A 27,166-nucleotide genomic window follows, 5' to 3' on the forward strand; every position below is an offset into this window, starting at 1 on the left:
GTTTTCTCCAGATATATGCCAGGAGCGGGATTGCAGGATCATATGGTAGCCTTATTTTTAGTTTTTTAAGGGACCTCCATACTGTTCCTCATAGCGGCTGTACCAATTTACTTTCCCATGAACAGTGTAGGAGGGTTCCTTCTTCTCCACACCCGCTCCAGCATTTCTTTGTAGACTTTTTGATGATGGCCATTCTGACTGGCGTGAGGTGATACCTCATTGTAGTTTGGGTTTGGATTTCTCTAATAATTAGCGACACTGAGCATCTTTTCATGTGCGTTTGGCCATCTGTATGTCTTCTTTGGAGAATTGTCTGTTTAGGTCTGCTCATACTTTTAGTTGGGTTGTTTGGTTTTTGTTTCAGTTTTTTTTTGATATTGAGCTGTATGAGCCGTCTGTTTATTTTGGAAATGAATCCCTTGTCAGTAGCATCATTTGCAAATATTTTCTCCCATTCTGTAGGTTGTCTTTTCATTTTATTTATGCTTTCCTTTGCTGTGTAAAAGCTTTTAAGTTTAATTAGGTCCCATTTGTTTATTTTTGTTTTTATTTCCATTACGCTAAGAGACGGATCCAAAAAGATATTGCTGCGATTTATGTCAAAGGGGGTCCTGCCTATGTTTTCCGCTAGGAGTTTTATAGTATCTGGTCTTATTTAGGTCTTTAATCCATTTTGAGTTTATTTTTGTGCATGGTGTTAAAGAATGTTCTAATTTCATTCTTTTACATGTAGCTGTCCAGTTTTCCCAGCACCACTTTTCGAAGAGACTGTCTTTTCTCCATTGTATATTCTTGCCTCCTTTGTGGTAGATTAATTGACCATAGGTGAATGGGTTTATTTTAGTCCTGTTCCATTGATCTATATTTGTTTTTGTGCCAGTACCACACTGTTTTGATGACTGTAGCTTTGTAGTATAGTCTGAAGTCAGAAAGCCTGGTTCCTCCAGCTCTGCTTTTCTTTCTCAAGATTGCTTTGAGAAGGTAAAGGAATATGTACATATGTTTTCATACAAATTTAAAAAAATTTTTGTTCTAGTTCTGTAATTTGATAGGGATTGTGTTGAATCTGTAGATTGGCTTGAGTAGTATGGTTATTTTGACAATATTGATTCTTCCAATCTAAGAACACGGTATATCTTTCCATCTGTTTGTGTCATTTTCAGTTTCTTTCATCAGCATCTTATAGTTTTCCAAGTACAGGTCTTTTGCCACCTTAGGCTGGTTTATTTCTAGGTATTTTAAGACAGTTTTTAAAAAATAGATAGTTTTAAAGAAGATGGTTTTTTTTTAATTTATTTTAAAATGACATTTTCCACAATTATACTCAGAAACATCTATATAGTATTTTGATTTAATACAAATATTACCTCTTAGCCCATATCTTAAAGGATCATGACTCTTGAAAAATAGGCTCCATAGCAGCAGGCTGGGACAAAAACCACGCCCATCTCTCAACTCTGAAAAGCATAGAATCCCAGCTGCACCCTTCAGGTGGATGCCTTGCATCACCCAGAGTTGGATATATTTTTCAATAAGCAGACCGTGGGTGGTTTCCCTGGGGAGTGGCCTGGGCCTTGGGATTTGTAAAACCCCCCAGAATTCTATGGTGCAGCCAAGGGTGAGACCCACGGCCGCAGGACAGCCATGAGTCGAATCACAGCTTGTTCCGTGTGAAATGAGATGCTTGTTACAAAAAATAAATAAGCCCCTAAATCCCAGTCCCTTCATCCTGCATGTCCCTTTTAAGTGTGGGGATTCCTGAAGGAAATTTTACTTTGCTGTGGTTGCCAACAGGGAAAAAGGCTATCGTTGGCACTGACAAGGCCCTGGTGACCAAAGTTGCGAAGACTTGCAGGGTTTGGCGTAAGGCTTGTGCATGTGGTCATTAGTCTCTGGGGCTGCAGCTGTCACAGTGGGTCTGGAAGGAATGGGGCGTTTTCAGGGGTGATCAGGGTACGGAGGTGGGGACCCAAGTAGCTGCCATAGGCACTGTGGCCACCACTGTGCAGCCCAGTGGGCTGTTATAAAGCATAGCGGACCCCATCCTAACAGAAACATTGTAATAACGTTTATAGTTTTAAAGTTAGTGGTCTATAAGTAACAAAACACTGACCATCAGTCCAATCCTTGTCTGAATTTTTTCAGACTTCTAACTGGATCATACTTTAGAGTTATGCTTGATGGGACTGGCTTCAAGAAAACATGAGAAGGAGACATTCTAATTCATTTCTTATGAAGCATGTTTTATCTGTAATCTAAACGTATTAATCACGGCCCGTTCTAAACCACAAATCATCCTAGTTCAGGACGAGCTCTCAAAGCAATCAGTGGGCTATTATTAGTAGTAGGAATACGCTGACGCAAAGCTCACTACCCACACCCAGTGCAGGGCTGTGCTGGCCCTGGGGACTGTCCTGCTGGGCTCCCCTGAGCAGGCCGAGAGCAGCAGATGGGATTAAAGATGACGTGAGACGGCTGGTGAGGGGACGGGCTGGAGGCAGCTGGGCATGACCCCTGCTTCCCGCAGCCCTGCTGGAGGTGCTGGCACCACGTGGGCAGCACGGGACGGACTCCCAGGGGAGTCCAGGTTTCCCGTACCTGCCCCAGAGTGACGGCATCCCGTCAGATCCAAGGTCAGGACCCAACGAACCTTCACCTGGGTTTCTGAGGTAGCTGTCCCCAGAAGAGGAAGTAAGGTGGTATTCCCCACGGGTTCCTGTTGCCTGGCGTGGCTTCTGCAGCCAGACCAAAGCTCACGGGCCATAGGCCACTCGGCCCTGCACCCGGCAGGCGCTGGCTTCCCCAGCCCCTGTGCGTTCACGTGGGCACGAGGGGCCAGATCTCTCACTCCCCAGACCTGTGGCTTTAGCTCCCATCCACTGTGCCGTGTGCTGGGGAGACGGAGCCAATCCTGGCTCCCTTGGAGCTCACAGCACAGCAGACACCCAGCAGTTACGCAGGAGTGGTAACTGCACTAACATGGGCCATGGAGAAGCTCAGGGGGCCGTGAAGGCGGGCGTGGGGCGGAGGGTGCAGCCGGCTGGGGAGGCTTTGTGGAGGAGGTCAGCGTTGAGGCTGAGACCTGAAGGCCAAGGTCGGGGGAGCTGTCCCAGGGGAGGCAGCATGCCTGGTGGCTAAGGGCGTGGATGCTGGGGCCATGGTGCTGGCTAGAAGCCTGACCCCAGTCCCAGGCATGAGGCCTTGGGCAAGTTACTTACCCCTGTGTAATATGGGGATGATAGCTGTGAGAATCAAATGAATGCATGCAAAGTGCTTGGAGACTGGCTGGCACACAGTAGGTGCTACATAAATGTTAGTGTGGAGGAGGAGTCTGAGGGCGGGCTCTGAAGACTCTGCAGTGGACGGGAGAATGAAGAGGGGCTGAAACTACCAGTCACACTGGAACCAAGCAAGCATTGTCATTGTCAAAGGCATTTCCTCAGAATAATGAACATTCCGGGGCTTCCCTGGGGGCGCAGTGGTTGAGAGCCTGCCTGCCAATGCAGGGGACACGGGTTCGAGCCCTGGTCTGGGAGGATCCCACATGCTGCGGAGCAGCTGGGCCCGTGAGCCACAACTACTGAGCCTGTGCTCCGCAACGAGAGGCCGCGACAGTGAGAGGCCCGCGCACCGCGATGAAGAGTGGCCCCCGCTCACCACAACTAGAGAAAGCCCTCGCACAGAAACAAAGACCCAACACAGCCAAAATAAATTAATTAATTAATAAACTCCTACCCCCAACATCTTCTTTAAAAACAAAAAAAGAATAATGAACACTCCGGTGATCCTGTCCTGTCCTGTTTAGGACCTTCCTAGAACCTCTCTCCTGGATTCGTTTTCAGGATTTGAACCACTAATCTCAGCAATATTCTACAAAGTCATTGAAATGTAAGTCTTGATCCTTTCCTTAAGACCCAGAGAACATATCTTTAATTTGGGGAGAGAGGAGTTGTTGCGAACCAGAAGCAGCTGGCTGGGGAGACATCACAGGTGAGGGGTGTGGTTGCATAACGGGAACTACTTATCCTGGGTCTGGGGGCAGAGCCTAAGTTCTGCCCCGAAACGATTCTAATGGTGATGTTGGCAATTACAGCCGTGGCTGGCAACCGTGTCTTAGAAATGGGGTAAGGGGATTCATTCAATCCAAAGATGGTTTAAAAACACAGACCCCATTTTGGCTGACTGGTGAAAGAAGAAAAGTATTCCACCCTCTAACTAATGCAGTAAAATCTACACTTCCATAGTTAAATGTGTTGCTCACTGGTCATCAAACCCAATATGGCTTTGGATTTTTCTGCTGCCTCTAAGTAACAGAAAGGCTCAATGATGGTAAGAAATAGACTTCACTTTTCAGAGTAAGTATTAAAATGCTTCTTGTGCTGGACCTGTGTCCGTGAACCTTCAGTGCTAGGTACCATCTATCTTGTTGACTTTTCAACGAATATAACAAGAAACTCATCTTGGAAGGAAAGACAACCAACAAGCTTGCCAGTTTCTGGATCCACAAAATGCCTAAGTTGCTAACTGTCTAAAACTTCCCTTTCTTGAATCTAGGGAACTATCGATTCACCCCGTCTCAGTCCAGCCCATCTGGAGCCCCAATAGGCAAATGTTGTCAGTTTTCTTTCTTATTAATGGTGATTCCACCATTTCTCTTGAGCCCCAACTCCAGAATTTAATCACCGGTAGAGTGCAAAAGCCCTCTACATCAAACCAAACTTTTCCCTTGCTTCAGTCCAAGGCAATTTCTTCTTCTTCTGTCAACACTGGAGATGCAAATAGTCACTGCAACAATTAATCAAATATCTGAAGACAGTTAAGACGCTCCTTGCTCATCGCTCATCAGAACGGCCAACCTCAACCGCCCCTTGATCCCTAAGGCCCGTTTTTCCATCATGAAATTGTAGGATGGTAAAGCTGAAAGGGACTTAAGCTGCACATTCCTACCTACTTGACAGACGAGAGCAGGTTACGGAGAAAGGTGGGGTGAGTCACGCAGGAAGCAAGGTCTCTGGATGCCGGGCACCATGTTCTTTCCATTAGACCACACAGCCAACCACACTCATTGCATGTTTCTTCTCTCTAGGCGCCTTACAACAGAGAGGCTTAGCGGGATTTAAAAATCTCACCAACTGAGGGGCTTCCCTGGTGGCGCAGTGGTTGAGAGTCTGCCTGCCGATGCAGGCGACACGGGTTCGTGCCCTGGCCCGGGAGGATCCCAGGTGCCGCGGAGCAGCTGGGCCCGTGAGCCATGGCCGCTGAGCCTGCGCGTCCGGAGCCTGTGCTCCGCAGCGGGAGAGGCCACAGCAGTGAGAGGCCTGTGTACCGCAAAAAATAATAATAATAAAAAAAAAATCTCACCAACTAAAATGCTCTGGTGATGGGGTGTTCTGGTTAATTGAGTCTCTCTCAAAAGATGGAGGAGAGCCCACCCTTTAGCGGCAGGGAGGATTTGGGAACAAGCCCAAGGCGGAGTCTGTGGAGAGGAAAGTCCTCCAAGAGGAGAGGGAGGAGGCTGTGTCCCACACATCTGGCTTTGTCACTCCCAGCCATGGGCAAGCCATCTAACCACTCTCCCTCACTTCCCCTGTAGGTAAATGGGACAGCATTGTTCACACTGCCTACTTCACAGAAATGTTGTAATTTGCTGAGCCAAAACAAACTACTTGTCAAATGCCAAGTACTTCTGTAGTGTTCAGTTGATACTGGAGCGCCCACCAAAATCCAGACCACCACAGAATTCAGGTTAACCCCAGAGCTTCTACCCCCCGTCACTCCCCCTTTATAACTTTACCTGTGAAACTGAAGTTATATTGCTATGGATAAAACCTATTTGTGTTTAAATAACCTGAAGATGAAAAAGATGTGGTAAAGAAATGACAGAATATACTAAAAAGCTTGAGTAATGAAAACTGTGATTTCAGAGCAGGAACAAATAAGTAGACTTAGGAAACAGTAGTGAGGGGACTCAGTATGTGATAAAGGAGGCATTTCAAATCAGGGGAAAAGTGTGATGAATGGTGCTGAGCAACTGGAGAGCCATATGGAAAAAGTCGGACCCCTATCCCTCATCCAGCACAAAATTAATTCCCAGTGGATTAAAGACCTGCAAAAGTATCAGAAGAAAGTATCTCCATAAAAACCAAGGGAAAAGACTGACATATTTGATTATATATAAATTTAAAATTCTGGTATACATTATAAAAAACAGAATTCAGGGACAAGTAATAGACTGGGGAAAATCTCTGCAATACATGTAACAAAGGATTAACATTCATTCTATAAGGAGTTACATTTCAGATATCAAGATGGACAGAAGACGTGAACACACCATTCTCCAAAGAAGAAAGAGAAGTAGCTAAAACACTCAAGGAAAAAAAAATGCTAGAGAGCAATCAGGAAATAAGAAAAAAAAAGCAACTTTCACCCAACTGACTAGGAAAAACAGTTTAAAGACTTAGAATATCTAGTATTAGCCAGAAGGTAGGGGAATGGGTACTTTCACACTCCATTAGACTATAAATCGATTAGGAATTTTATAAAGCAGTTTGACCATACCAGTCAACTTTTGATCCAGAAATGACAATTCTAGCAATTATACAGGATTATGTGCATAAAAACCAAATGAACAAGTTTGTTCACTGCAAATCGTAACAGCCCCAAACTGGGGACAATCTAGATGTCATTCATAGACATACGGTAAAGTACATTCTGATATATATCCATAATTTGAAGTGTGTTAAAAGAATGAAATCCACAAGCACACATATTTCATATGTATTCCATGTTAATACACTGTAAACTGTCTAAAAGAATACCCAGCAAGATTTTTACACAGAAGTTCGTTCTAGGTGAGGGAGTGGCACGGGGAGGTGGTGGTGGGGACTTCAGCTTTTTATTTTACATGCTTTTGTATTATTTGATTTTCCACAATCATATTGATTAAAAAGAAATGGACAGAATCTTGGTACACTCGAGCACAGCAAAATGAGACACGGGGATGAGATGGAAGAGACCAGCTTAGGCTAACGGGCCCCTGCAGGGTTTGTAAGAGCTCAGATTGGATCAAGATCCAATTGGATCAAGCTGCTCAACATCCAGGACAGTCTGGGTTCCTAAGCACAAAGCATTTTAAACTGCACGCCTTGATTTGATGGTGGGTTAGGAGCTATCTTTAAATGTCATCTCCATGCTTGCTGCATATGTGCATATTAGGAAAGAGTAATATTAAAGACAAGACATCTCACTACTTCTCTAAGATGAGAGCAGTATACTTCCTTGAGTTTCATTTAAAATAAAATGAAATAACAGCTCTCAGGTTGAATTATCAGGATATGATCGTCTACAATAAGCAGGGATGAAGGAAATTGCTGTTCTCCATTCAGAAAGTTAAAAAAAATCTCAGGCGGAGGCACACGAGACTGGATGCTGTTTGACAATCAGTGCATGTGTCCACACACTGGTACCTGCACACGCACATGTACCCACTTGCAGCTCTGCATCCCGTAGTAAAAATTCTCCAAAGCACTGTCGCCAGAATGGATACAACCTTCCCCACTGCCCCCTCCCACCTCCTCACCACTCCAGTGATTCATGCAGTCAGCCACATTCTACACCTCTCTTTCAAGCAGAGTTGCAAAAAAACATTTTTCCCCAAAGCGTTTCTACTTTCAATCATAAAAAAAGTTTCCCAAAGTATTAAACTTGCTCCTCAAAAGAGACTTTGTCTTATACTTTCTTATCTTGAATTTCTAGACAGTGACTGCATATAGTAGGTGCTCAGAAAATAACAGTTAACTAATTTAGCGTCCTCTAGAAAAAGCCACCTGGACTCCCACTAAATGATTCTTTCAGAGTTTGGTTTAGTTAATAGTACTGTACCAATTTAACTGTGCTGTTGATTCCTTAGTTTTGATAAACATACCATGTATATATATGTAAGATGCTGCCACTCGGGGAAGCTGGGAAAAGGTTGTATGGGAACTCTGTACTATCTTTGTAACTCTTCTATAAATCTAAACTTATTTCAAAATAAAGTTTAAAAAACATTAAAAAATGAGTAAATGTTCTTGGATTAGAAGAATTAATATTGTTAAAATGGCAATATTACCCAAAGCAATCTACAGGTTTAATGCGATCCCTATCAAATTACCCATGACATTTTTCACAAAACTAGGACAAATAATCCTAAAACTTATATGGAACCATTAAAGACCAGAATTGACAAAGCAATCCTGAAGATAAAGAACAAATCAGGAGGCACAACCTGATTTCAGACAACACTATAAAGCTACAGTAATCAAAACAGCATGGTATTGGCACAAAAACAGACATATGGATCAATGGAACAAAATAGAGAGCCCAGAAAAAAACTCACACACCAATATACAATGGGAAAAAGACAGTCCCTTTATCAAGTGGTGTTGGGAAAGTAGGACAGCTGCATGTAAATCAATGAAGTTAGAACACACCTTCACACCATACACAAAAACTCAAAATGGCTTAAATGTAAAACATAACACCATAAAACTCCTAGAAGGAGAACATAAGCAAAACATTCTCTGACATAAATCGTACAAATGTTTTCTTAGGTCAGTCTCCCAAGGCAATAGAAATAAAAGCAAAAATAAACAAATGGGACCTAATTAAACTTAAAAGCTTTTGCACAGCAAAGGAAACCATAAAGAAAACAAAAAGACAACCTACAGACTGGGAGAAAAGATTTGCAAACGATGCTACCAACAAGGGATTAATTTCCAAATTACACAAACAGCTCATACATTTCAATAACAAAAACACAAACAATCCAATTGAAAAATGGGCAGAAGACATAAATAGACATTTCTCCAAAGAAGACATACTGATGGCAGATAGACACATGAAAAGACACTTGTCATTGCTAATCAAAACTACAATGAGGTACCATATCACATTGGTCAGAATGGCCATCATTAAAAAGTCTACAAACAATAAATGCTGGAGAGGGTGTGGAGAAAAGGGAACCCTATTATTCTGTTGGTGGGAATGTAGATTGGCGCAGCCACTATGAAGAACAGTATGGAGGTTCCTCAAAAAACTAAAAACAGTTACCATATGATCCAGCAATCCCACTCCTGGGAATATATCCGGAGAAAACCATAATTCAAAAAGATACATGCACCCCTATATTCATAGCAGCACTATTCACAATAGCCAAGACATGGAAACAACCTAAGTGTCCATCGACAGAGGAATGGATAAAGAAGATGTGGTACATATATACAATGGAATACTACTCAGCCATAAAAAAGAATGTTGTTTGCAGCAACATGGATGGACCTAGAGATTATTATACTAAGTGAAGTTGACAGGAAAAGACAAATATCGTATGATATCACTTATATGTGGAATCTAAAATACTACAGAAATGAACACATCTACGAAACAGACATAGAGAACAGACCTGTGGTTGCCAAGGGGGGGTGTGGGGGAGGGATGGATTTGGGGTTAGCAGGTGCAAACTATTATATATAGGATGGATCCACAACGAGGTGCTACTGTACAGAACAGGGAACTATATTCAATATCCTGTGATAAGCCATAATGGAAAAGAATGTGAAAAAGAATACATGTATGTATAACTGAATCACTTTGCTGTACAGCAGAAATTAATACAACATTGTAAATCAAGTATACGTCAATAAAAATTTTTTTAATGAGTTTTAAAAAATGGAGTTCTCTTGACCCCATTTCCCTTTCCAGTTACCATCCCATCTTTTTCCTTCCCTTTACACTAACATTCTTTGAAATAGCGATTCATACTCGTTACAATTTCTTTCCTCCCAGTTGTTCCCACACCCACTCCAATGTTTCACTCTTGACATCCCTCTTATCAAGATCACCGGTGACCTTCCAGTTGCTACATCAATGGCTGCTCATGAGAACTTCTCTCCTGTTGCATCAAGAATGACCCAGCTGACCAGTCCGTCCTGCTTGAAACACTTTCTTCATGTGGGTTTCTGACAGCACACTCATCTCCTTTTCCTCTTTTCTGTTTATTCAAGCACTTTTTGCAACTCTAATAGTCCCAAACCTCATCAACACCCCATGACTTAGTGGGGGCCCCTAACACAGCCGGGGCATCCCCAAACAAGCCAACCATCGAAAGTTTGAACACAATGGATGCAAACAATCAAATGTACAAAAAGCCAAAGAGTTCATAATGATACTTAAAAAAAATAATGTCACTGGTCATCTTCGATCTTTGGAGGTTGCTCAGACACCAACTCTTAATAGGCTAATTGATGAATAAAAGGAATCAAGCACTGACTCTGTCTTTCCAATTCAGACTCATTTTAGGGCAAAGTCAATGAGGGAAAGTTCTTTTTAGAAGAGTCACTGGTAATAAATGCAGAAAAAATGATAGAGATGGGCGATTGATCCTTAATGAAAGAGTAGGTATAGACAATGATCAACAGCTACTAAGATAATTAGGTGAAAGGCTGATAGAGAACTTTTCATTGGGGGGATCAGGCTGACAAAAGCTGAACCCACTGATCAATCTTAAAAACACTAGAAGTGGGACAGACATTAGGTGCCTCCATAGGATGCAACAGAAATACATAACACCGGGCTTCCCTGGTGGCACAGTGGTTGAGAATCTGCCTGCTGATGCATGGGACACGGGTTTGAGCCCTGGTCTGGGAGGGTCCCACATGCCGCGGAGCAACTAGGCCCGTGAGCCACAACTACTGAGCCTGCGCGCCTGGAGCCTGTGCTCTGCAACAAGAGAGGCTGCGATAGTGAGAGGGCCGCGCACCGCGATGAAGAGTGGCACCCGCTCGCTGCAACTAGAGAAAGCCCTCGCACAGAAACGAAGACCCAACACAGCAAAAATAAATGAATAAACTCCTACCCTCAACATCTTCTTAAAAGAAAAAAAAAATACGTAACACCACTTACGATGTAGTCCTGCAAAAGAAAAACAAAATCTTGAATCTAAATGAGCTCTAGATCTCCTTACCAGTTTATGTGACATACAGAGGATACAGGGTGATGTTCAACGACACCTTGAGGATACAGTAGGCTGGGTTGACAATGTGGGAAAGTCTATAGGACCAATGCCCCAGTTTCTTCAATGAAATGTCTATGGAGATGTGTGTGGGGTGGGGAGAAGAGACCGTGGATTGAAAGAAGCTCAAAGGACATATCAACCAAATTGCAACACGTGGACTTTGAGGCAGTGGGGGGAAAAGAGCTCAGGAAGGTTGTTTTGATGATATTAAGGAATCACTGTTACTTGTGCTGAGTGTGATGAGGGCATGGTGGTCACATTGAGGTGACATGGCTGTTATACACTGAAGAATTTACAGGTGACATGATATGATTTCTAGGATTTACTTCAAAATACTCCTGAAACATCAAAACACAATGACGTTGAGGGCAGACAAAAATAAACAGCAGAATGTTGGTAATCAGTGAAGCTGGGTGATGGATGTATAATTCTACTGCCTTGTCTACTTTGGTGTATCTTTGAACATTTTCGTAAGACCTTTTTTTTTTTTTCTTTCAGAGTAGGGGCTACTGACCAGAAACAGGGTCCCAGGGAACATCCTTATCTCGGAGCTCCACGTCCACCTAAAGACACCCTGTGGACGAGGAAGTGCCCTGTGCCTCAGAGAAAGCCCCTTTAATGGCAGACTATTTGGGAAAGGCCAAGGTATTTGATCCATTTCCTGGTGAGCATCAGCGTTCATTCTAACACAAAATTTGAGAAAGTCTCACACATCAGCTTAACCTATCTTCTGAGTAGACTCTGAAAGGGTCTCATGTCCCAAGAAGAAACATCCTTTCACAAACTCATAAGGCCAGAAGGATCCTCAAGAATGCCTTTAAAACAGCCCATCAGCTCTGGGCAAGTCCTCTCACCCACGTAAGAAGTATCTACTAAGTACTTACCATGTGCCAAAATGAGCGCTGAACAAGACAGAGCCCTACCATGTGCAGGTTACAGGCAGGTGGACTAAACCTGCGCCATCCAGCCTCTTACATCCTTCCTGAATAGGATGAGGAAAAGCAAAGTACTAACACACTCACGCTCATGCACTGCTCTACCGAGCACTTCATATGTTTCATCACCTTTAATCCCTATAACAGCCCTACAAGGGAGGGGGTATTACTACCTCCATTTCACATGCAGGGGCACGTTATGTGCCCACGTGTGTGTAATTACAAACTGAGGCATCACGTAGGTCAGTGACGTGCTCCAGGTCATCTACCCAGTACGTGGCAGAGCTGAGATCTGAACCCAAGCAGCCTGGCTCACAGGCTCTCTCCAGTTGACATTCTCAGCCACCACACTATAAATTCCAAGTCACCCTGGCTGGACTTAATTTGAGGACCAAAGAGATTCTCACTGGCTCAGCAAGCAAGGGCAAAAGGACATCCTTGACAGTGGACCAGATATACTGTTCAGCGCTCAGCACCAGAAAGAGCAGAGCTGGAGGGAGCTACAGTCTAGGCAAAGGTCATGACCTGGCCCCTCAGGGATTTACAGATGGCGACAGTGTCTGGCAGGGTGGCGGGCACAGCTGGGATCTCCAGGATGGGTGGCCCTCGCTCTATGACACAACACCGGGCACACAGGCCCCTGTCCCACGCCACACTGAAGCTGCTCCCCGGCATCTCCACTCCCAACACAGAAAGGCCTGGGGCGGACTCCCTCTCGATAGCTGGGTGTCCCCCCGCTACCAGCTGCCCTGGCCAGTGGGCAGAAGGGCCCTGCGGTGCTCTCACGCCCTTGAACCTCAGCATGCTCCGCCCTCAAGGCCAGCCCTCGGCCTGGACACTTTGGGGCCAACGGGTGACTCAGGCTCCTTAGGGAGGTCAGAGCTCCTCATGTTCCCCTCACCTCTGAAATGGTGACCATCATTGCCCTGAATGGACTCTGATGGTCCTGTCGGGTCAAGGGTCCCCCTCTCCTCCCACGGAATTCAAATCTGGGATTGAAACAGTTGACAAATGATCCCTGCTTAAAACAAAATTCAAAACAGGGCAGAGGCTAGAATGGTGATGCTAGCCGTCGCCAGACCCCACAAGTCAGTGATGTGTTTAAGTCCTGGAGTCCCTGTGAGACCTGCAACCCCAGAGAGGAGAAAGGGTCTCCTGCCCTCTCATCAGCTGGAGAACAGAATCCTCTCCATGGACCCCTGCATTCTGGCTCTGGTCTGCCCTTCTTCCCGGATCCCCCTTACCTCATGGGGTTCTCCAGGAAAGTGGCCATGGTCCGAGACTGCCTGTCACAGAAAGGAGGGCCTGGCCTGAGCCTGGGGACTTATTTCAGGTATTTTAAACTCTAAATAGAGATAAGAAGTAAAGTCTGCTTTCTAGCAGTTCCACCAGAGCAGCCTTAGGACGATGCTCTCCACTCTGTCCATGCATCCCGGGGACCACCTCCCAACCCCAGGCTTAGCAAGGGATTAAACGGTAGTTGCTTTCTTTTAGTCACTCAACAGGTATGTGAGAAGCTGCCGTGCCAGGAACAACTTTGGCAAAAGAATGAAATAAAAGGCAGAGGAACAGGGTTTGGAATTGGCTCTGTACCCCCTAATCAATCCTAAGCACATTTCTATAGCCAGCCAGCCGAGCCACTAAAGGCAGATTCAACAGGGAACACGGCAGTCATCCTTGCCTTTGTCCCAAACAAGAAGCCGCCTCCCACGTGTAGCACTGAGGCAGGTGGCCAAAGACACAGACCCCAGGAAAGCTTTCATCTGAGAAGAAACTAACAATTAGGATACATACTGAGGTTGTTTATTAACATGAAGCAAATATGCTGGATGTTCAATTCCATAAAGCAGTTTTCCTAATAATTTTCTATTTCCAAATCCAACTTCTGAAGAAGCAAGGCTGCAGGCAACAATAAGGTAAACTAAAACATTAAATTTTTATTTATTTATTTTTGGCTGCGTTGGGTCTTTGTTGCTGCACGTGGGCTTTCTCTAGTTGAAGCAAGCAGGGGCTACTCTTCGTTGCGCTGCGCAGGTTTCTCACTGCAGTGGTTTCCCTTGTTGCAGAGCATGGGCTCTAGGCGCACACGCTTCAGCAGCTGTGGCACGCAGGCTCAGGAGTTGTGGCACGTGGGCTTAGTTGCTCCATGGCATGTGGGATCTTCCCGGACCAGGGCTTGAACCCGTGTCCCCTGCATTGACAGGCGGATTCTTAACCACTGTGCCACCAAGGAAGTCCCTAAGACATTAAATATAAAGCATTTCAAATGAAATTATGTTTAAATTTATTCAACATAAGATATATAGGTTGTTATCAAATAATTTAAAGATAGCCTACATTTCACACACAAAACCATATTTTCATATGACTGAATAAAAGTCTATGTCTTTTTTTCCCTTAAGGGGAAAGAAAATCCCTATTGACCAATTCAAGATACATCATGAGATAATCAAGCAGTTATTCATAAAAGAAAGTCAACGTAGTGAAAGTCAGTTTAATCAATGAAGTTTTTGCAACAAGTTTATCATTTAAGTCTGTCAGCTGGTTTTTCTTGTTTCTCCAACCGGTCACTGAGTTCACAGCCTTAAAAACTAAGACTGGGTAGAGGTAAATTCATCCACCACGAATCACAGAGTGTGGACACAGAGTGTCCCTGTCCTCGTGGACCTCCATCCCACCCTTCTGCACCTGCGCCTGCCCCCTACCACCACTTCTCAAAGTAGATGTGCTCTTTGGGAACGTGGCTGCTCTCCAGTTCCTTGGAGAAGAAGTCTGTCATGGGAGGTGGGCCACAAATGTAGAACAAGGTCTCTCTTGAAATATGATATCCTATCTCCTTCTCCGTTATTCTTCCTTCTACCAAAAAACAGAATAAACACCAATTTAAGCCAGATGTGTCTGTACTGAAAAGAGGAAGGACTAACCACAACTCGGCAACAGTGTTTATTTTCAGTAACTAAGCTCAGTGGGTCACGTCCTGAGTCATCAGCATGCTGGCTCCTGCTGGTGTCCTGGCCGGACCCAAGCAGAGAGCGCGTCTCCAGGTTTCCTGAATCCACGGCAAGCAATGAGGGCAGCTGATCATAATGCACTCACCAGACAGGGCCAGGGAGCATACTGATCTCTGGGAGAGATTCAAAACTGCCTTCAGCAAAGTAAATAAACTGCTTTGTGAGAACTCCTCCCAGGGAGGGGAAACCACAAGAAATTTAAATTACTATTAATGGCAAATGGAATTGATTCAGTCAAAGCCGGAGTATAATTCTTTGTATGCATACTACGGCGATGACGCAAAGGTCCCCTAAAAAATGCAGAAAATAAATTTTAATATGGGCAGCAGGAGATCTGTATATAATAAGTAAATCCAACTAACCTCTCTGTATTTTTCCATGATGAATCATCTCTCGATTCCCCAAGTAGTGACATTCCCAGCCAGCAACTCCCAGCAATAAAGCATCTACACTCAACCAACTGGCACATCCACAAAATAACGGTGTGGATACAGTCAAAACATCTTTAGGGGACTCACCCGTGATGTACGGCTTGAGTTCTGCACTGATTTGTGTAGTCTGTTTTGTAACATGCAAACTGCATGCAATCTTCTCAGGAAATTCATTTACTAAATCAAGGATATTTTTCTGGAATGTCAAACATATTTGGTCACACTACAATTAAAAAAAATCAAAACAGATGTGCACCCCCAGGGACACTGAACCTCCACAGCCATTCCACACACGTCTGCCCCTCCACTCTCTACTTAGAGAGATATTGTTTGCAGCCGAGCAGACCAGAGCATTCAGAGTACAGAGGGCTATTTGGCTTTAATTGAAATCTGAATATGCTAACAAGCATATTACTAACTCTCCGGGAGTTTTTTCTTTTTCCTTTTTCTCAGGCGTGGGCAATTAAGCAGCAGTTTCACTGACCACAGTTGTGTCTTTTAACTGTTTCTGTTCTTTTGTTCATCCTTGCAGCTGCAAAGCAACCCAGAGTGAAACGCTTCTCCTGTCAAATGGACTTAGTTTCCACAGATGCAACCGCTGGGAGTTTCACATACCCAGCTGGGTCTTACCTACTCCTGTGCCATCTGAGCCCACCCGTAGTCCTCGTGACTCTCTGGGGAACCCCAGCGCCATGGTGACTTTCCTGCTCATCCACCTCCTGATTCAAGCCCCCAGCCCTGCCCTCTCCTGTCACTGCACTGGGAGCCTCCACAGCACTAGCTTTTTAAATTGTCCTGGGCCTCATTTGAACATGATTCAGCCTTTCCAGCTTCTGAACTATTGCAGAGAAGACGGAATAGAGACAAGAAAGGTCCGTGGACACTAATACCATGATGCGAGTCTGCTCACAGCAAGCTATGGGACACACACTCCTCCCTTACCTTGAACAGGAGCTCACTGGTGTTTTTTGCGCTGTAGAACAGTCTGATTGTTCCAATCTCATACCCACGTCCCTTGTTCGCCCGTTCTCTGTGGAGGTCTGCTGCATGCCGCAGGATGGAAAGCAGAGGGTTAATTCCAACTCCTCCCGCAATCAACACAAGGTTTCTAGAGGCATCTGCAGGCTGAGGGTCAAAGAAGAACTCTCCACCCACTCTCATGGCCACTTCCGAGTCCAGTGTACACTGAGGGGGGAGAGAAACGAGCCTTTAATGCTGTGTAGCAAAGGTCTTAAACCATGTTCTTCCTTCGGAAAGCAGAGTGCATCCACCTCCTATATTCTGGTCACATTTTAGGGCCATTTTTACAGCTTGCTCTCAGTTCTCGCAGGGCCGTGAACTGATCCCACCTGTGCCTTATACAGGCCATGTGCTCCTCCACCTTCATGATGCAGGCTGCACAGCCACTCTGGTGTAGAGAAACGGAGGCTCGCTTCAGGAATCCTGCCATTTGTTAACTTCTCAGGTGCTGAACTAACTGGGTTGTGCAGAGAGGCACTGGGCCCAGGGGACAGCCCTGACGTATGAGTGTCCTTTTCTGAGCTGTGCGCCTGTGCTCTGATTAAAGCCTTGGAGCTGAGAGGCGGGATGGGGCTACCCTGGGCTCATCAGGGCTGAGAAGTGTGGGTCCCCAGGCTTCCTCGTGGCCACCAGCAGGGAACAGCCAGGCTGCTCCACAGGCTGAGGCCAGCACTGTGGTCCTGCTCAGTGCTGTCAGCTTCTCCCTGGAGCCGAACAGGCAGCCAGAGGTTCCAGCCTAGGGGTTGAGTACCAATCACACCCACCCAGGTAAAGCAGCTACAACTGGGTGAGGTCACTTACACCAGAGATACCATCAGAGCTGAATGCACTGGTTCTCCATGGGGGCGGTACTGCCCCTGAAGGAGGTGTTTTGGAAATCTGTGGTGACACTTTTTTCAGGTCATGATGACTTGGGGAATCCAACTGGCATTTAGAGGGCAGGGCCAGAGACACCAGATGTCCTGTGAAGTTAGTGGTGCCCAGAAGCTGGCTCCTACTAAGCAGATGGTTAAATCTGCAGGAATTGTGTGGGCCAGTTTCTACTGGTAGTTTGATGCCAGCAACTGTGGGAGTATTTACAGCACAGAAATCAGCAAATGAGGCAAATGAGGGCTTTTAAGTCAGAGAGCTGGTGTGGCGGCACACCAGTCTCTGTGATGCACAGGGCTGCCCTGCACAGACTTCTAAAAGATCCATGGGACGTACATGCAGGTGAAAACTGGTTTGGAACGATCTGAGACTAGACCCTAAATCATTTTACAAAAAAACTCGACCACAGGGCAGACAGCAGAAGCAAGAAGAACCACAATCCTGCAGCCTGTGGAACAAAAACCACCATTGACAGAAAGAAAGACATGATGAAAAGGCAGAGGGCTATGTACCAGATGAAGGAACAAGATAAAACCCCAGAAAAACAACTAAATGAAGTGGAGATAGGCAACATTCCAGAAAGAGAATTCAGAATAATGATGGTAAAGATGATTCAGGACCTCAGAAAAAGAATGGAGGCAAAGATAGAGAAGATGCAAGAAATGTTTAACAAAGACCTAGAAGAACTAAAGAACAAACAAACAGAGATTAACAATACAATAACTGAAATGAAAACTACACTAGAAGGAATCAATAGCAGAATAACTGAGGCAGAAGAACGGATAAGTGACCTGGAAGACACAATGGTGGAACTCACTGCTGTGGAAGAGAATAAAGATAAAAGAATGAAAAGAAATGAAGACAGCCTAAGAGACCTCTGGGACAACGTTAAACACAACAACATTCGCTTTACAGGGGTCTCAGAAGGAGAAGACAGAAAGGACCCAAGAAAATATTTGAAGAGATGATAGTCGAAAACTTCCCTAACATGGGAAAGGAAATAGCCACCCAAGTCCCGGAAGTGCAGAGAGTCCCATACATGATAAACCCAAGGAGAAACATGCCGAGACACACAGTAATCAAATTGGCAAAAATTAAAAGACAAAGAAAAATCAGTGAAAGCAGCAAGGGAAAAATGACAAATAACAGACAAGGAAACTCCCATAAGGTTAACAGCTGATTTCTCAGCAGAAACTCTACAAGCCAGAAGGTAGTGGCATGACATATATAAAGTGATGAAAGGGAAGAACCTACAACCAAGATTACTCTACCCGGCAAGGATCTCATTCAGATTCAATGGAGAAATCAAAAGCTTTACAGACAAGCAAAAGCTAAGAGAATTCCGCACCACCAAACCAGCTCTACAACAAATGCTAAAGAAACTTCTCTAACAGGGAAGCACGAGAGGAGAAAAGGACCCACAAAAACAAACCCAAAACAATTAAGGAAATGGTCATAATTACCTTAAACATGAATGGATTAAATGCTCCAACCAAAAGACACAGGCTTGCTGAATGGATACAAAAACAAGACCCATATATATATGCTGTCTACAAGAGACCCACTTCAGACCTAGGGACACATACAGACTGAAAGTGAGGGGATGGAAAAAGATATTCCATGCAAATGGAAATCAAAAGAAAGCTGGAGTAGCAATACTCCTATCAGGTAAAATAGACTTTAAAATAAAGAACATTACAAGAGACAAGGAAAGACACTACATAACGATCAAGGGATCAATCCAAGAAGAAATGTAACAATTATAAATATATATGCACCCAACATAGGAGCACCTCAATACATAAGGCAACTGCTAACAGCTATAAAAGAGGAAATCGACAGTAACACAATAATACTTTAACACCTCACTTACACCAATGGACAGATCATCCAAACAGAAAATTAATAAGGAAACACAAGCTTTAAATGACACAAAAGACCAGACAGATTTGGTATTTATAGGACATTCAATGCAAAAACAGCAGATTACACTTTCTTCTCAAGTGCGCACGGTACATTCTCCAGGACAGGTCACATCTTGGGTCACAAATCAAGTCTTAGTAAATTTAAAAATACTGAAATCATATCAAGCATCTTTTCTGACCACAATGCTATGAGATTAGAAATTACAGGGAAAAAAACGGTAAAAACCACAAACATATGCAGGCTAAACAATACATTACTAAATAACCAAGAGATCACTGAAGAAATCAAAGAGGAAATCAAAAAAATACCTAGAGACAAATGACAATGAAAACAGAATGATCCAAAACCTATGGGATGCAGCAAAAGCATTTCTAAGAGGTTAAATTTATAGCAATACAAGCCTACCTCAAGCAACAAGAAAAATCTCAAATAAACAATCTAACCTTACACTTAAAAGAACTAGAGAAAGAAGAACAAACAAAACCCAAAGTTAGTAGAAGGAAAGAAATCAAAAAGATCAGAGCAGAAATAAATGAAATAGAAACAAAGAAAACAACAGCAAAAGTCAATAAAACTAAAAGCTGGTTCTTTGAGAAGATAAACAAAATTGATAAACCATTAGCCAGACCCATCAAGAAAAAGAGGGAGAGGACTCAAATCAATAAAATTAGAAATGAAAAAGGAGAAGTTAGAACAGACACTGCAAAAATACAAAGCATCCTAAGAGACTACTACAAGCAACTCTATGCCAATAAAATTTTAGGACAACTTGGAAGAAATGGACAAATTCTTAGAAAGGTATAAGCTTCCAAGACTGAACCAGGAAGAAATAGAAAATATAAGCAGACCAATCACAAGTAATGAAATTGAAACTGTGATTAAAAATCTTCCAACAAACAAAAATCCAGGACCAGATGGCTTCACAGGTGAATTCTACCAAACATTTAGAGAAGAGCTAACACCCATCCTTCTCAAACTCTTCCAAAACACTGCAGAGGAAGGAACACTCCCAAACTCATTCTATAAGACCACCATCACTCTGTTACCAAAACCAAAGATACGGGCTTCCCTGGTGGCGCAGTGATTGAGAGTACGCCTGCCGATGCAGGGGACACGGGTTCGTGCCCCGGTCCAGGAGGATCCCACATGCCGCAGAGCGGCTGGGCCCATGAGCCGTGGCCGCTGAGCCTGCACATCCGGAGCCTGTGCCCTACAACGGGAGAGGCCACAACAGTGAGAGGCCCGCGTACCGCAAAAAAACAAAACCAAACCAAAGACACTACAAAAACAGAAAATTACACACCTATATCACTGATGAATATAGATGCAAAAATCCTCAACAAAATACTAGCAAACAGAATCCAACAACACATTAAAAGGATCATACACCATGATCAAGTGGGATTTATCCCAGGGATGCAAGGATTCTTCAGTATACACAAATCAATCAATGTGATACACCATATTAACAAACTGAAGAATAAAAACCATACGATTATCTCAATAGATGCAGAAAAAGCTTTTGACCAAATTCAACACCCATTTATGATAAAAACTCTCCAGAAAGTAGGCATAGAGGGAACCTTCCTCAACATAATAAAGGCCATATACAACAAGCCCACAGCAAACATCATTCTCAATGGCGAAAAACTGAAAGCATTTCTTCTAAGATCAGGAACAAGACAAAGATATCCACTCTCACTGCTACTATTCAACATAGTTGCAGGATACAAAATTAATGCACAGAAATCTCTGGCATTCCTATACATAAATGATGAAACATCTGAAAGAGAAATTAAGGAAACACTCCCATTTACCACTGCAACACAAAGAATAAAATACCTAGGAATAAACCTACCTAGGGAGACAAAAGACCTGTATGCAGAAAACTACAAGACACTGATGAAAGAAATTAAAGATGACACCAACAGATGGAGAGATATACCATGTTCTTGGATTGGAAGAATAAATATTGTGAAAATGACTATACTTCCCAAGCAACCTACAGATTCAATGCAATCCCTATCAAATTACCAATGGCATGTTTTTATAAAACTAGAAAAAATCTTAACATTTGTATGGAGACACAAAAGACCCCGAATAGCCAAAGAGTCTTGAGGGAAAAAAACGGAGCTGGAGGAATCAGACTCCCTGGCTATAGACTATACTACAAAGCTACAGTAATCAAGACAATATGGTACTGGCACAAAAACAGAAACATAGATCAATGGAACAGGATAGAAAGCCCAGAGATATACCCATGCACCTATGGTCAACTAATCTATGACAAAGGAGACAAGGATATACAAGAGAAAAAACACTCTCTTCAATAAGTGGTGCTGGGAAAACTGGACAGCTACATGTAGAAGAATGAAATTAGAACACTCCCTAACACCATACACAAAAATAAACTCAAAATGGATTAGAGACCTAAATGTAAGACCATACACTATAAAACTTAGAGGAAAACACAGGAAGAACATTCTATGACATAAATCATAGCAAGATCTTTTTTGATCCACCTCCTAGAGTAATCGAAATAAAAACAAAAATAAACAAATGGGACCTAATGAAACTTAAAGGCTTTTGCAAAGCAAAGGAAACTACAAACAAGACTAAAAGACAACCCTCAGAATGGGAGAAAATATTTGCAAACAAATCAACAGACACAGGATTAATCTCCAAAATATATAAACAGCTCATGCAGCTCAATATTAAAAAAAACGAACGACCGAATCAAAAAATCGGCAGAAGACCTAAATAGACATTTCTCCAAAGAAGACATACAGATGGCCAAGAAGCACATGAAAAGCTGCTCAACATCACTAATTGTTAGAGAAATGCAAATCAAAACTACAATGAGGTATCACCTCACACCAGTTAGAATGGGCATCATGAGAAAATCTACAAAGAACAAATGCTGGAGAGGGTGTGGAGAAAAGGGAACCCTCTTGCACTGTTGGTGGGAATGTAAATTGATACAGCCACTATGGCTGTATGGAGGTTCCTTAAAAAACTAAAATTAGAATTACCATATGACCCAGCAATCCCACTACTGGGCATATACCCAGAGAAAACCATAATTCAAAAAGACACATGTACCCCAATGTTCACTGCAGCACTATTTACAATAGCCAGGACATGGAAGCAACCTAAATGTCCATCGACAGACAAACGTATAAAGAAGATGTGGTACATGTATACGATGGAATATTACTCAGCCATAAAAAGGAACAAAACTGGGTCATTTGTAGAGACATGGTAAGATCTAGAGACTGTCATACAGAGTGAAGTAAGTCAGAAAGAGAAAAACAAATATAGCATATTAACGCATATATGTGGAACCTAGAAAGATGGTACAGATGAACCAGTTTGCAGGGCAGAAATTGAGACACACATGTAGAGAACAAACATATGGACACCAAGGGGGGAAAGCAGCGGGGCTGGGGGGTGGTGGTGTGATGAATTGGGAGATTGGGATTGACATGTATACACTGACGTGTATATCCATACAAAATGGATAACTAATAAGAACCTGCTGTATAAAAAACAAAAACAGAGGGCTTCCCTGGTGGCACAGTGGTTGAGAGTCCGCCTGCCGATGCAGGGGACACGGGTTCGTGCCCCGGTCCGGGAAGATCCCACATGCCACGGAGCGGCTGGGCCCGTGAGCCATGGCCACTGAGCCTGCACATCCGGAGCCTGTGCTCTGCAATGGGAGAGGCCACAACAGTGAGCGGCCCACATACTGCCAAAAAAAAAAAAAAAAAAAAAAAAACACCCAGAAACAAAAACAAGTCAAAGTATTGTTTGCCTGGATCTAACGTGGTCTGAATCTTCCAGAAGGTCACTGCCATGTAGATTGTATGTTGTTGTGTCCAGAAATTTACCAAACATGTTCACTATTCTGGAGAACCACATCCCAGTGTACAGCACGTATGTGTGGTCATTCTGTTGCCAGGAAACACCTGCACCACCTGCATCTGTATACGTGTATTCCCGGTGATCCTACACTGGGGAACAGCAACCTGCCTACCTCATTCTACCTTCTAGTTTAGACATGTCTCACCATTTATACACTGAAATACAGTCTTTGATTATGGATCACTTTCCTTTATTTCTCCTTTGTATTATATTTAGAGAATTGTGTTATATTTTAAATGTATTTATTTAATGTATGTACCTATGTATATACTAACTTTGAATTTCATTTCAGAAATGAAAGGGGGCATTGGATCCAGCAGTGTTGAGAACCCTTAATTTGGATAAAAACACACTGATCTAGGAGTCAGAAAGCTAACTTTTAATCACAGCCCCTATGAAATCCAGCAAGTCCCTTCGCTCCTCTCAGCCTCTGCTGCCACACCTGGAAAATGGGTTCCAGCCCCCGTCCTGCTCACCCCCCAGGGCCATGGTGGGCATTGCATGACACTGTGGGGGAACCCCTGCTGGCAGCAAGCACTACATGGAGGGTATTTTGGTCATGTGGCTGTCACAGAAGAAAAAACATAGGGGGTGCCTGCTTCCTTCTTCCCTGTCACCAAAAAACAGAACTTAGGAATAAAGAAATCATTTATACTAGGAGCATTCTTGACACAAGTCAACTGAGTAGACTCCCTCAGTTCAGGCACTTTCTGAAGACCAACCCTGAGCACTCACCTGGTGTCTTGCCTGACAGGGGCACAGTAAGTACTTTTTGATATGAATTTAATTTGGGGCTCTACAACTTAAGGAACTAAACTTAGAGAAAATCTAAGAAAAAATGAAAATTATGTGAATTCACAGAACAGGTCCTTTTTGGTCAAGAACTGTTAAATGAATGGAAATCCTTTCTCTGAGGGGGAAAAAAACCCCATCTGAACTATTTTAAAGATGCAGGAGATTTTTACATGAAGGATGGTACATGGGTTTTCATTTTTGACAGAAGAAATTAGCAGCAAGGGTGCATTCTTTTAGGAATAACTAAAATCTAGGAATTGCTACACTGTCTTCCAAAGTGCTTTAAAATGCTCTTCCCTTTCCAGTCTTGAAAACAGAAATCTGTGGAGGCTCTGTCTAATGATGACAGCAGAGTTAATCTCTCTCCCCTCCTCTCCTTCTTGCCTGTACATTTCTCTTTATCTCTAAGAATCTAAGAGTAAAAGAGACTAAGAAACAAGACAGAAATAATTCCCTCCAATGGTCACCTTCAGAGTGCTTAGTAATGACACCAAACAAAACCTTTAGGTTACTGTTTTTAGAAACCAGAGCATTTTCAACCCTTAAGTTGTCAAGAAAATATGTTCCAGAGAAAGATAATAATCAAGAAGCCTGTCGTCTCCTTAGTGACAAAATAATCTTCAGTAGATCTATCTCCTAATTTGCTAGCATCTGGAAAGAATCAAAAGCCACCTTTGTCTTTTGTTGATCAATAAAAACTGCCAGGGTAGCATGAACACGAGACTCAAAGTGCTGTAGAGTATAAAATGGAAGCGAGTAAAGGGACATTACCTTCAATTACATGGCAATGTATCTAATTTGGATATAGATTTTCTACTTTTGAAATAAACAACTTTTCCACTGCAACTGGCGCCCAGCACACAATAGCTGTCTACAACCCTTTACCCTACCAGGAGCTTGAGCCAAAGCAGAGAAAATAAAGGAAGACGTTTATGGCACTTTATTCGATGTCCCAACACAGCAGCCTGCTGCCACCGAGACACTCACGTGCCTCTATTGTCCACTCTAATAGCTTAATAAGACGAATCCTCAGGAGGAAAACAGACACCTGAGAATGGTTCCAAAAAAAATCTGACTTCATAAAGGCTGTTTGCAACTCCCACTGGGCAGAGTGGAGCAGGCAATACAATTAGGATGTGCACTCAAGCAATGCCACTTGGAGATTTTCTACAGCCTCTTGGAATAAGTTCCTCCACTGAAATGCCAATGAGCCATGAAACCAAGCAGGAAGCTATGGACCAGGAACAGGTCCAGGTCACGTAGGCGGCCAACAACTGGAGGGGGCACATGGCACTAGGAGCCCAGATGGCTAAGCTCCTTTTAGCACTGAGCTCGGGGCACATGGACACCTTGCTGGTCCCACCCTCAGGGCATACTCTAACAACTCAGGATGCAACCTGGAGATAGTGATGGAGGAAAATCCAAAGAGAATATAAAAAGGAATGAGATAGCCGAGGCCACACCAAAGGAAGGACTCAGAAGGTCGCAGGGTAGAAATGTGACAGGATACATTTACAATGGAAATGCTAAGGCAAGCAGCTAGAAATGTGTGTAAACAGATACAACCTGACATGTAAACCATAGGAAGAATATTTTTTTATGCTGCTGTAGATTTAGAAATCTTTTATTTTTTACATTATCTTTACGGTAACAGTTTTTTGTTTTTGTACACTTCTATGAATTTTAACACAAACATAGAGAAGTGTAGCACAAAAATTGATACTGAACAGTTCCATCACCCCCCCAAAACTCCCCTATGCTATCCCTTTCTGCTCACACCCTTCCCCACCCTATCCCTTGTCAACCACGTTTCCATCACTGTATTTCTGCCTTCCAGATTGTGGCATAAATGAGATGTATGGGACCTTTGAGACTGGCTTTTTTCATTCAGCGTAACACCCCTGAGATTCACCTGAGTTGTGTTGTGCATCAACAGTTGATCTGTTTTTACTGCTTAATTACAAATACAGGTGGGCCTGGGAGATACTGCAGGTTGGATTCCAGAACACAGCAATAAAGCGAGTACTACAATTAAGTGAGTCACAGCCATTGTTTGGTTGCTGTGCCTATAATAGTTATATTTATAATGCATATAAAAGTTATGTTTACATTATACTTTAGTCTATTAAGTGTACAGTAGCATTATGTCTAAAAAACATGTACATACCTTAATTAAAAAATACTTTATACTACAAAGCTACAGTAATCAAAACAGTACAGTACTGGCACAAGACAGATCAATGGAACAGGACAGAAAGCCCAGAAATAAACCCACACACTTATGGTCAATTAATCTATGACAAAGGAGGCAAGAATAGACAATGGAGAAAAGACAGTCTCTTCACTAAGTGGTACGGGGAAAACTGGACAGCTACATGTAAAAGAATAAAATTAGAACATTCTCTAACATCATATAGAAAAACAAACTCAAAGTGGATTAAAGACCTAAATGTTAAGACCAGATACTATTAAACTCCTAGAGAAAAACACAGGCAAGACACTCTTTGACATAAATTTCAGCAATTTTTTTTTTGGATCCATCTCCTAGAGTAATGGAAATAAAAACAAAAATAAACAAATGGGACCTAATTAAACTTAAAAGCTTTTGCACAACAAAGGAAACCATAAACAAAACGAAAAGACAACCTATGGACTGGGAGAAAATATTTGCAAACAATGCTACCAACAAGGGATTAACGCCCAAAATATACAAACAGCTCATACAGCTTAATATAAAAAAAAAACCCAATTAAAAAATAGGTAGAAGACCTAAACAGACATTTCTCCAAAGAAGACATACAGATGGCCAAAAGGCATATGAAATGATACTCAATGTCGTTAGTTATTAGAGAATGCAAATCAAAACGACTATGAGGTACCACCTCACTCCAGTCAGAATGGCCATCATCAAAAAATCTACAAATAAATGGTGGACAGGGTGTGGGGAAAGGCAACCTTCCAAACTGTTGGTAGAAAGGTAAATTGGTGCAGCCACTATAAAGAACAGTATGGAGGTTCCTTAAAAAACTAAAAACAGACTTAGTATATGATCCATCAATCCCACTCCTGGGCATATATCCAGAGAAAAACTCTAATTTGAAAAGATACATGCACCGCAAAGTTCATAGCAGACCTATTCACAATAGCCAAGACATGGAAACAACCTTATGTCCATCAACAGATGAATGGATAAAGAAGATG

The 27,166-nt window shown here is 43.0% G+C and overlaps 1 protein-coding gene across 2 annotated transcripts in view; it reads right to left on the minus strand.

The window, feature by feature from the left end:
* Positions 1 to 14,241: 14,241 nt before the first annotated feature.
* Positions 14,242 to 27,166, minus strand: part of OXNAD1 (oxidoreductase NAD binding domain containing 1) — a 55,434-nt gene continuing 42,509 nt past the window's right edge. For both annotated transcript variants that reach the window (XM_032630496.1, XM_032630497.1), the window contains 3 exons: positions 16,373 to 16,615; positions 15,518 to 15,626; positions 14,242 to 14,844 (listed from right to left, as the gene is read on the minus strand). In XM_032630496.1, the coding sequence (XP_032486387.1) occupies positions 14,690 to 14,844; positions 15,518 to 15,626; positions 16,373 to 16,615 (507 nt within the window). In that variant the 3' untranslated portion in view covers positions 14,242 to 14,689. The remainder of the gene's footprint in view (positions 14,845 to 15,517; positions 15,627 to 16,372; positions 16,616 to 27,166) is intronic.

The sequence above is a fragment of the Phocoena sinus genome, chromosome 4, assembly GCF_008692025.1.
Source record: "Phocoena sinus isolate mPhoSin1 chromosome 4, mPhoSin1.pri, whole genome shotgun sequence".
NCBI lineage: Eukaryota > Metazoa > Chordata > Mammalia > Artiodactyla > Phocoenidae > Phocoena > Phocoena sinus.